This window comes from Barbus barbus, assembly GCF_936440315.1.
Source record: "Barbus barbus genome assembly, chromosome: 29".
Lineage (NCBI taxonomy): Eukaryota > Metazoa > Chordata > Actinopteri > Cypriniformes > Cyprinidae > Barbus > Barbus barbus.
In genome coordinates, this window is record NC_136757.1 from 25470268 (window position 1) to 25482739 (window position 12472).

The window sequence follows — 12472 nt, forward strand, 5'->3', positions numbered from 1 at the left end:
CTTTCTGTGTGCTTTTTAATTTTATTCTAGTCATGAAAAAAAAACGTCTGAAATGGTTGTGCTTTTTGCTGGGCAGAAGCAAAATCCAAAGAAATTCACTTTTTTTCTCAAGAAGAGAGGTGTGCAAAATACTCCAAATGAATCCATGAGCATAAGTGTTGCTAAGCGCCGCTGACCCCTTAGCGACAGGCACCGGCCGTGTTACCGGGGAAACGTACCGCCAAAGGCCTTTTTTACACAATGCCCAAGTTCTGAACCAGGCTCTTGATGGAGAGGGCCCTCTCCAAAGAACCCCATTATCCTCGATGCTGGGTAGTGGAAGCTTTTTGAATAAAAACACTTACATGTTATTTTTGTCAGGCATTTTGAACCACCTCACCCTCATTATTCTATTATTCTCATCAAGTGCTCAATCAGGCATTAGCCGTTTTGTACCGTACTACCGAGAGGAACATGTTTTAACAATCACCTGGGTTGCATGGGTTGAACAGTTTGAGCCTGACTACGGCCAAAAAAAGTTTCTCAGGTACTTTCAGTTACTTGTTCATGGCATTTCAGTCCAGTCACAGGCGTGCTTCTTTAAACTCTAAACACTATTAGGTTGCCGTGGGGAAGCAGGTTGGCCTTGTTAAAATAAATTGATCAACTAATGTGGTTATCAATCCACTGTATATGTCTCAGGCGTAATGTATCGCATTAACTGCACCCTGAGCGTTTCTCTGTGTATTAAGAGGCTCAGCTGCGCTAGAACCTCCAAATGAAGAAATCCCTCCAAGAGTAATGCACCAGAAAAATGCTTTAGGTCAGCGTGCTCAGCTCATTTATGGTGACACGTGTTGCCTGCGCATCCATGTGGCCACCTTTCCTTATCCTCCTTGCTTTAGGAGAACTGCTTGTACATTATTTATTTCCAGTGGCGATCGACCAAACCAAATCACATCATAGTTGGACTGACAGAAGCTGTATCTTTTATCATAACCCAGAATTCCCCTCTCCCAACCTAGAAATTAGCCCATGACGCAACATTCGGTGAAGTGAATTATATGCTGTTATTACTGGACTGTCGTTAGTAATGGGATAGCTATGATTCAATAATTAGGTTACCGTAAAGTAATGCCGCACACACAGCAGGCTCATTCTGCTCATACCATTGATGCCGTTGTGTTTTTTTTTGTGCTGAGTCTGGTCCAATTTGTAACTTAATTAAACGTGCAGGTCCTCCATCATTAAGTTATATTGATTTTCATTCTGTCACTCGAAGGAGACGCCATTGACAGGTCAACTGGAGCCGAGCGTATCCGGAGAGATGAGGTCTATGAAAACATCTTTTAAACAATAAAATCCTATTAAAGACTAAATACTTAGTTCCACCGAGTTCCACTTGAATTAATTGCAATCACTTAATTTCAAGAGAAGGCTGCTTTTCGAGAAGCAGCATTTTTTCCTCCTGAGTCAATATCTCCGGTTATTCATCATAGCTGCTGCCATATACGGTAGCACCGTATTAACTGATTATTGAGCACACCAATTTTTAAGAGTGGTCTCTTTAAAAACCCACGTGCCGCTAGCAGATATTATAACCTTTGATTAAATGTGCAAACGGGATTGAAATGTATCCCAAGGATGGGTACAAAGCTAAATCAAAATGGAGGAAATGGCCTTTATTCCTGTGATAGCACCCGACCTGGGTTGCGTTTTGCGCTTTCAGGGCTGCTGATAAATTGAGGACGGTTTTAGAGGTAAGATTACCTTTCTGTCATTTGCCAGTTATTTCCAGTGAGGCCTCTGACAGAACCAGGCCAGGCTGTCTACACATAACATGCTGCGATACAGTGAGAAGACAAGCTAGAGGAAAATCAATTCACTACTGGCAGAGATAAGCGGTATTGTATGGGCAAACACAAAGGCTTCCACCCATTTACACACGCAGGCTAATCTCCTAAAAGCAAACCTTTCAAGGCAGTAGAAGCAATAGACAAAAAACACATCAATTTCATGCCAAAAATGTAAAAAAAAAAAAAATAATAATAATAATAATAATATATATATATATATAGATATATATATCTGTGTGTGTGTGTATATATATATTAGGGGTGGCACGGTACACAGATGTCACTGTTCGGTATGGGTTACGGTTTCATTCGATTTCGGTACAACAGGAAAAAAACAACAAATATATATATATATATATATATATATATATATATATATATATATATATATATATATATATATATATATATATAGAGAAACAGTCATCTCACAGATTTTGTAAGCACAAGCAAAAGCTATATGCATAATTTTTTTTTGTTTGTTTGATTTCATAGATGCTTTTATTTTCAGAAAACACCATTTTAAAAGTTTTATTAAAAAAGTCTCATTAGGCCTCTTTCATGCATTGTTCATGTAACAATTATTATATAAATTGTCCCATTCAGTGCGACATATTACATAAGAATTGTTTTACAAAAGGTTTACACATCCGTTATGCTTGTTTCATCCTATTGGGTGAAATTAACTAGCAAAAAAGAATACGGTAATTTGTTGCATGCATACATTTACGGACATGCTCTATGGAAAGACATTGTTTGAAATTTCTAGCATTCACATGCTCCTGTGATTTTTTGCACCATTTTATGAAATGCATTACTCCGTAGGCCCTTTAGCTTGACTGCGTAACAGCTCAACAAATTCCAAGATAAGTTAATGATGTTGAAGTTGTGACCCCTGCGACCTGTATGCCAGTATGTGGGTCGCCTGTAATTGACCCCAATTAAGACCCCAGCAGCTGTGTCTCATAGAGATGTATGACTGCTGGGTGCCTGGCGTCAACAGGTTGAGTGAGGTTTAGTTCAGCTTTTCACCACCTTTTCCACTGCAGAGCTCGCTTGAGTTCCTCCCAGATATTTTCCCCCAAGAACAGCTGCAGAAAGACTCTGGCTTTACCGCACACACCACCGAGGGCCATTTTCCACTCTTCAGGGCCTCTTAGACGGCTGGGGAGCGATGTGGCAACGCTTGTTTTCTCTGTTGTGATTTATCTGGGCTGTATGGCTGAATGAACGCTGATGTAACAGCTGACGTTTCAATCGGCCCTAATGACCGGCCGAGGCATGAGGTTTCATCAAGGCAGGGTGTTCTTTTGCTTTTTTTCCAAAATAGATTTTGGTTTGGCCATAAATGGAAATAAATGCGGTGCAGTTTTCACTGCTGAGGGAGAATGCAGTAAGAACGAATAGGGCTGTTTATTTGCACGTTGGCTATGTTGTTTTGTACTGTAAAAAAATTCAGATTTGTAAATAAAACAAAATTACTGGAGTACATTTTAGAAGACAATGATATTTCAATTTTTTATCTCATAATTTCATGTTTAATGCAATTTATTACTTGTACAATGTATAACATTTACTAGCAATTTCTTAATAAAAATTGTTTCTACACCATTTTTTATTTTTTTTTAGTAATCGGGTAAATCAGGTAAAGTTGTCCACAAATTAAAACATTTTTCTGCTCTAGCAGCATAAGTGAATAAGTTGCAGGTTTTGCACGGAAACACCACGTGCTATTTTTTTTGTGAATTCTTCCTTAATAGTAAACTAATTTGGGTGCATTAATGAAGCATATCTCTGCATAAATCATTCGGAAAACCATTTATATGTATATTAAGCCAATGTGCATTCAGTGCAAAAAGTATGTTGATTTTTGCACTGAAATAAACCATGTGCTGAACTGTTTAGTCCTTGAGTGTTTTCGTAGTTCTTTCAAATGGCACGATCTCCTGTTCATCAAGCAAACAAAGCTAAAGTGCGGTCGTGACGGTTCATAAAGCTGAAATCAGAGCTTCTTCGCTCTGGTAGGTTTACTCGAGTTCTCTTGGACTCCTCATCTGGTCTTGAAGTCTCTTAAGCAAGCAGCTGCCGATCGATGCGCCTGATCAGCGATATTCTCTCAGGGTTGCGTTGGCTAAGTGCTCTCAGTGTTGTTACTAATTAAAGCCCAGACAGTAAAAACCGCCGTCACCTGCTTTCTGCTCCACCTGACGATCTGCAGCGGCATGCTGGAGACATGCCATAGCAGGACTTAATGAGCAGTTTTTCTGCTAGTTATTTTTAGCAGCAAATATATTTACTGTATTTGTATGTTTTATTTATTCATAGATTAGTTTAGCGCTGCTGATGGAAGAGTGTCAGTGAATGAAATGTCACAGTTTTGATTTGAAAACTGCCGCGGCTAGCCTAGATTATGCTTTCAGTTTGAATAGAAATCTTATACAGTACTGTTCGGCGATCTGAAATTGTAACCGTGTCATCCATGTCGGTACGCAAATGCGCTGTCAGAACTTATTTACACAGCGCATTTTTTATATATATATATATATATATATATATATATATTAATGTAAATATATACATGTAAATATTTTCAAAATATATACTGTATGTGTGTCTCTTTATATACATAATAAATATACACAGTACACACACATGTATTAAATAAACAAAAACTTTTATTTTGGATGCGATTTAATCGTTGCCCAGCACTAACATTTTTATAAGTACAGGTCAGAATAAGTATGTTGGAAGATTATTTCTACACATTTTGACATTATTTTCACAAACGTGAATTGAAACATTAAAGTAGACTCTTTACTTGCATTTAATATGCTTTCTTTGTATATAAAATCTGTATACAAAATTTGATGTAAATGTAGTTTATATATAATAGCAGCTAACTAACTGTGTGTGTGTGTGTGTGTGTGTGTGTGTGTGTCATTTATTTCCAATATCAATCAATAAAAATTATATGTACCACATTTCTTCATCATTCATTAAAAGCGTTCTTTATATATTTTATACATTATTGCTCTTTTGTTGATTTTGATTGCTTCTCTTGTCCTCATTTGTTAGTCACTTTGTATAAAAGCGTCCGCTAAATATCTAAATGTAAATATATATTGTGGCTGTCACAAAAAAAAGTCAGTGTTTGATGAGAAAAGAGGTTAACAAGAAGTCAAAACTCTTGTTAACTTTCTTTTTCTTGGTATGGCCTCATCAGCGATGAAATGAGTGCTTGTGGAGAGAGCGAAGCGCTTGTGTTGTCATCATCTTTGTCAGTGTGTTGTTCAGAAGATGTCAGTCGTGATTGGCCGTGTTTTTTCCAGGAGTGCTGTAGAGTGTGCAGCAAATGATAGATCTGGATTTAAGTTCATCTCCATTGGGTCAGGAAAGATGTTATCAGGATTGATTCTGAGCAGGGCTGGTGGACAAAGCGACACAATAACATCATCTTCATCTGTAATCGTCTCTTGAGACGTTCGCATGATGTCAGTGGTGATTGGGCATATTTTGCCACGAGTGCTATTGAGTTTGCAACTCAACATTGTTTTTCTTATGGCAAAAAAAGATGTAATCAATTTTGTTTTTTTCTGATATAGATGTTGTTTTATTGCTTTTTCCCACAGTACTGGTATGAAGGGAATGAGATGGGAGACCTGCCTGTGGATTTCTCCATCGTATGGGACGGTGACTTTCCCATCGACAAGCCGTCATCCATGCGAGGTAAGAAATCTCACACTTCACCTTCAGCGCCCTAGTGGCATTTCTACAGCTAAAGAGAAGTAATATTGAAGTTATCCTCTCTACATTCATATTTTATTGACTTCCCCGGTGTCCTGTCCTCTTGATGTGGGAAGGGTGTTGCCTTCGTGTAAAGTAGAACTTAATGCATCTTTTATTTTATTTTATCTGGATATCTGTTCAAACACACTTAGTCTGTCAGGTGTTCTCTCAGTCGTGGGGCATTTTATTTTATTGATAACAGGGCGCCTGCCTGCTTCAGCCTTATATAACCTCACATTACTGCAGAGGATGGTATGGAGTCCGAGTCCGTCAGCTTTTAACCCGACCACACCGCTGTCCGTTTGCATTTACTTTGAGCGCTTTGAGAAGTAAGAGTCGAAAGACCTCCTGGAGTCAATATATATATATATCTCTTGAGGAGAACTTCATCAGGTGTGCTATTACAGAGTGTTTCTGTGCTTTCAGAGGAGTAGAGGCGAGGGAGGAACAGAAAGTCACCGCTCACTGTGTATTTGCAGATATACAATCTCTGTGGTAAATTATTGGTGTTGTGTGTTTATTAGTCCATGTTTTCAGTGGCTTGTCATTCTGAGCTCAGATGGGCAATTTAGCCTCTAGATCCACCATCCCACAGCTGCTTTCAAAGAAGAACCTCATTTTGGCCAAAACCCAAGCCACCATGAATTGTATTCTTTTTCCAATAGAAAATCCCAGAATGTGGAGCTTTGTGAAGATTTTTGTCCAAGATGGCAGACAAAGTGTAGGGAAATATCCAAATGTAATGTATATTATACAAATATTTATAAATATTACGTTATGTTGTTATATCATATAATTATTATTGTTTTTAATATTTTAAGTGTACGTAGAACATTTATAAATTAATATTAAATAAATATATATATATATTGAATTTTAGTTAATATTTATAAATATGTATTTAATTTTATTATAAACTCCATTATAATAAACTTAAATAAATATTTATAAATATTACTTAAAATTTAATGTTGATAAATATAATATTCATGAATATAAGTGTATTATAGGATTAATAAACATTTAAGTATATTTTTTTATATATATTAATACATTTTGATATTTTAAATGCCCATATGTGTGATATAATACAATTAAATATTATTTGTTTAGAAATATTATATCATTGATTTTATATTTTTAACATATAATATAATATAAACTATATTTATAAATGTTATATTTTTAACCAATAATATTAATGCTATTTGTAATATAAATATTGTTACAAAAACTAGACAGAAAAACTCACTGCCTTATAAACTTGAATATGATATTTTGTAAATATTCAAAAATATTTGTCAATATTTTGAGATTTTCTATACAGTGAATATGTTTCATGTCATGTCATTTCTTCTACATACATTATTTGCTTCTAGATGGGGTTATTTTAATATTTTTTGATGCGAGTTGCTACCTGTGAACAGCATTTCAAATCACTCACATGCGGTTCTATATCTGTTAGGATGCTGCCTGTGTAGACAGTGACTAGTGATTGAGCTCACTAGAGTTTGGAACAGAGCCACTGTGTATAGAATTGGACCTCTACACCCACTACAGCAGAATGCCTTGGTTTTCTGCTTCCTCGAGGCCTCGGGTCAGAGTTATTAGTGTGTGTGGGCAGCACATGAATCACGGCACAGTGAAAGCAGGCGTGGGTTTCGCCTCGGCTACCTTCCCCTTACAGTTCAATTATCGATTGGCACCGCACGGCTGGCACCACTCCAAACATGGCCTGCGTTTAACTGCCCAGCTGAGAGTACGGCTATATTCTCACTCTGTGTGTGTCTGTGTGTGTGTGGACGCAGCTCTCCTGTATAAGTGTGAAGCTCAGAGGGACAGCTGTGGACTCTGTCTGAAGGCAGACAGCATGTTTGAGTGTGGCTGGTGTTTGGCCGATAAGAAGTGTCTCCTGAAGCAACACTGTCCATCTCCCGAACACAACTGGATGCATCAGGGACGCCGCAACGTACGCTGCAGCCATCCCCGAATCACTAAGGTAATACACACACATCATCTGAAAGCCACCTGGACAACAGATTTGTATTGTGTTCAGATGAGCCCTAACCAAAACATTAAAGCAAACAGTGAAGAAATACATGAATTATGTTAGAGACACTGGGTTGGTGGTAAATAATTTCTGTCAAGAATGAAAGTCTTTTTTTTTTTTTTGCCAAGAATGAAAGTCATTTTATTATTATTATTAATAAAATTTAATAATAAAACTTATAAAACCTTTTTTTAATAAAAACTTATTTATTTATCATTTATCTGTATGATTTATTTATTCATCAATCTATCTTTAGTCATTTTTTTGCCATTTTCAGTAGTAAAAATATTTAATTTAATATTAATGTACTAATTTAGAATCAAAATGTGTGTATTTTATTTTTATTTATAAAAAAAAAATATTTTCTTCATTAAAAATGTCCTTTTGTCAGACTTTTGTAGCTTCTGCATGTAATTTTTCATCAATTGTCCCTCTGGTTAAAAGCACAATTGAAATAGACAATCCTCCTGCATGACAAATATCCCAGACTGCACCTTTCATAGTGGTGACCTTTAAAGCACTTAGAATTTGATTCTTTTATATCCTCCAATGAAAAGCTGTCATCTCTGTCTTCATAGATCCGTCCACTGACGGGGCCGAAGGAGGGCGGCACACGTGTGACCATCGAAGGAGAGAATCTGGGGCTGCAGGTTCGAGAGATCACGCATGTGCGTGTGGCGGGAGTTCGCTGCAACCCTGCTGCGTCTGAATACATCAGCGCTGAGAGGTGGGTTATGCTTCCTGTGTTGCAAGCTCATTTGTATTGGTTTTTGGACAGTGCTTTGTGCAGGAGTGATTTCTGTGTTTGTTCTTGGCCCGCAGGATCGTGTGTGATATGGAGGAATCTCTGATGTCGAGTCCCCCTGGTGGTCCGGTGGAGCTGTGTATCAGTGACTGCAGCGCTGAGTATCGAACCCAGTCGTCTCAGACGTACTCTTTTGTGGTACGTCCTCTACTTCTTGGGACATTATTTTAAGAAATCCTGGCTTTCTCTGAAACTTGAAGAATGTTGCTTTATCAGGCAGGATATGGAGAAAGGAAGGCATCGAAATAAATCGTAATTCAATCCTATAATCCTGTGTGTGCAGCGATTGGTTGAAGAAATGCCATAGGGGTTGGAAAAGTCCAAATGTCTATTTTTATTTATTTATTTAGAATATTTAATGACTACAGTGCTTATTTCATTGTGTTAAAATATAAATATAAATTAAAATAAAAATATATATTAAAATCTAAATATATAATTTCATTGTTAAAATATATGTATTTAAATTTTTAATTATTTTTTTAACCAATTATTTATAATAATTGATTTATTCATTATGTATAATTTTAGAATAGAAAAATGTCTTTTAAATATGTATCTTTATCATTTATTTACCATTTTAGTATTAATTAATTAATTCATAGTTCATTTATATTTTAATTTTATTATTTATTTATTTATTTATTATGTTTTTTCCATTATTTAGAATCAGTCTTTTTGATTTATTTAGCTTTTATAATTTTTACTGTTTTTATCTACAATTTTTTTATCTTTATATTTTATGACAAATGTGCTTATTTTTAATTGAAAATATATATATATTTTTTTTAATTTTAATTTATGATTCCATTTCTGCCAGAAATACATTACAAAACATTACATACAAATTACAAATACATTACACATTACAAATACATACAAACATTGTAATTACACTCTATGGGTTATTTCTAAACTCACTTGAATTTGTTCTAGAATATTAAATGTGATGACATGTTGCTTTTTAAAGCAGTTTCCAGGTACCTTCATACACAAAACGACACCTGACTGGCCAGCGAGGCGGCTGCCTTCGATTTTACTCGTAGCGGTTATATTTTTTTAATCGCTCTTTTCATATCGATTCCCTTATCGCTGCTAACATTTAGTTTGTGGTGATTTACACGCAGCTAATCAATACGAATCCATCCTTTGAGACTCAGCCAATCCGATTTTGCACTTGAAACAAATAAATCGTTAGGATTCCCACTCCTCCATACCGTTAGCCAATCAAATCAACTGGTGGAGCCCATGTAATAATGTAGTTGAAGGAAAGGGGGATGTAAAGAATGACACAATTACCCCTTCCTCCCCGCTGAGTTTTAAGTGGTGCCCAGCAGGAATAGGGCATTAGTCTATTATCCCGAGCCCAGGAGCTTTACGCACACACACACACACACACACATATATATAAATGGATGACCCTGCCTGGATTCCCTCAACATCTAATCAATAGCGTCCAGGCAGCTTCAGTCGTGCAGAAGGGTAAAGCAAATGAAAACACGCACTCCGACCAATTACACAGGTATGCAACTAATTACTGTGAGAGGACGGCGTCTGACAGGTCCTGCGCCGAAACAAACGAGCCCTACACGGCGCGAGAGCAAACAGGACATTTCTATTACAGTGATGAGTGTAATCTCTTGGTGTAATACCAGAATGAGGAAAACAAGCGCACGCTTGAGCGTCCGTATCGTGCTTCGTGAGCTCCATCTGTTCGGAAGTTAGCGCTGCTTTTCTCGTCCCTCTAGACTCCGAGTTTTAACCGAGTGCGGCCAGAGAAAGGACCCATGTCCGGCGGGACCAGGTTGACTATATCAGGCCGACATCTGGACGCCGGGAGCACAGTGACCGTGTTTTTGGCCCAGGAAGAGTGTCTGTTTGTCAGGTGAGCAGCGTTTGTGTCAGCTCTTAACCGGATCTTCTGGCACGGACCGCATCTGGGTCCCTCGACATCTGTGGGATACAGTTGGGCTTCGGAGGAAGCGAGATGTGTCATTTCCACATGAAATCAAATGAGCGTGCATGGCCGTCCTCAAATATGTCCACATGCTTGTGTGCCAGGAAACATGATGCATTACTAGTTGTGATTGTTAGCGAGCTGTGTGGTGATTAAAATGAAGTAACATCTGCTTAGAAGATATAAATTGTGTAATGTTGTCAGTTCCTGGCTAAAAAGACCTATTCTAGACTGGTTTATGCTGGTCTAGCCATGTTGTTCACAAACTCTCAGCTGGTGAATTTGGTCGACCAAAGATATCTTACTGGTACAAAACCCGTAAGTAAACATGATTTTTTTTTTTTTTTTAAGTAAATAAAAAAAAAAAAAATGTTTTTTCAACTTCTATTTCAATTTCAGTCAATCAGTTAGCACTGTAGTGTTAAAAATAAATATAAAAAAATATATTTTTAATGAATATTCAGTGACTACAGTGATTATTAAATTAGTTAATATAATGTGTACATTATTTTATTTACAATTTTTTATGGATATTTGAAAATTTAATGACTACAGAATTAGAAGATGAAAAAAATGTATTCTTATAAAACTATTTTTAATTTATTTTTATTTAACTTCTGATTCCATTTTCCCCGAAATAAGCAGTTTTTTGTAATTGTCATTATTAAACACTAATTTGTTCTAGATCATTAAATTTGACATTAAGGTGCCTTTAAAGCCAACATCATGACGCGCAAAACGATTGACATATTTTCTAGCGTATTATTTCTCAACCCAAAAGCGATTATACTAGGCCTATAGAGTTTGTTCAAACACAACAAGCAATATACATCCATCAAGTTAATAATCAAACTAACCTAAAAATCTGTGGCGACGATGACGCTATGTTTTTATCTGCTCCATGTGTCCGGTCCACTCGCCATACAACTTCCACTCCATCATCAGCTTTAGTAAAACACCCTGATAGCTGGGAATTTTACTAACTCTTGTTGTTCTTTGCATGACCATTTCCAGATTACGCCAGAACGAAGTGAAGAGAGGTGAATGCAGACATTAGGCGCAGCGATCACCTGATACATGCACAAGTCGTTCAAAAGTAAAATATAGAATAAATGCATTTGATTGGTAAAACAAATTCAAACGTGACGTTTCAATCTCTAATGGTAGGCTACTGCATGAAATTTTACGGAAAAGCTCCACTAAATAATAGTGCTAATAAGTGGGGGGCGTGGTGGGGCTTTGGCGATCGGCGCTACCAATGACCAGTCAATCTACTACACAGCCAATAACGGGCCCCCTCTTTGCTCGGGCCCCGGGGCTTCAGCCCCGCCTAGCCCAATGGTTAATGCGGCCCTGCATGTATAAGTTTAGACTGGTTTATTTTGGTCTTGCCTTGTTGATTATCAACGAAACTCAATTGGTGAAGCTGGTTGTCCAAAACATTTTGCTGGTAGAGAAACCAGCATCCGCAACACATCAGAGGTCCTTTCAACCACCTAAAAAACAGCTTAAACCAGTCTAAGGTGGTTAGCTGGTCTCCCAGTCTGGGCAAGATGGTTAAGCTGATCTATTTTGATGGTTCTGAGAGGCACTTTTCAGCTGGGAAACCAGATAAACACCAGCTTGGACAACCAAATGAACCATCTTAAAGCCAGACAAGAACAGCAAACCACTGTAGGCTGGTTTAGGCTGTTTATGCAGTCAGATTTTGATTTATTTTTCAAAATTTCAAATTAAAAATGTGTGTTTCAAATATGAAAATGGCTTCAAATATTTCTGTTTTTGTGTAATTCCAACAGGAGAACGGTGCGTGAGATAGTGTGTGTGACGCCACCCTCAGCATCAGGTTCTGGTACTTCATCCGTCAAGCTGTTCATTGATAAGGCCGAAGTCACCAGCGTCATACATTACATTTACACCGAAGATCCAACCATTTCCAGTGTAGAGCCCAACTGGAGCATCATTAAGTACGTTAACACAATCTCACACACATTTAATGACTCTGTTCCAAACCCTAGAGAGATTCCTCACTGTCTGCT

At 37.2% G+C, this 12472-nt stretch overlaps 1 protein-coding gene across 1 annotated transcript in view; it reads left to right on the top strand.

Moving 5' to 3' along the window:
- Positions 1-12472, top strand: part of LOC306848996 (plexin A3-like) — a 172712-nt gene that overhangs the window by 134755 nt on the left and 25485 nt on the right. The window contains exons 11-16 of the mRNA XM_079383806.1: positions 5465-5561; positions 7430-7620; positions 8250-8398; positions 8494-8614; positions 10225-10361; positions 12233-12400. Coding sequence (XP_079239932.1) covers positions 5465-5561; positions 7430-7620; positions 8250-8398; positions 8494-8614; positions 10225-10361; positions 12233-12400 — 863 coding nt within the window. The remainder of the gene's footprint in view (positions 1-5464; positions 5562-7429; positions 7621-8249; positions 8399-8493; positions 8615-10224; positions 10362-12232; positions 12401-12472) is intronic.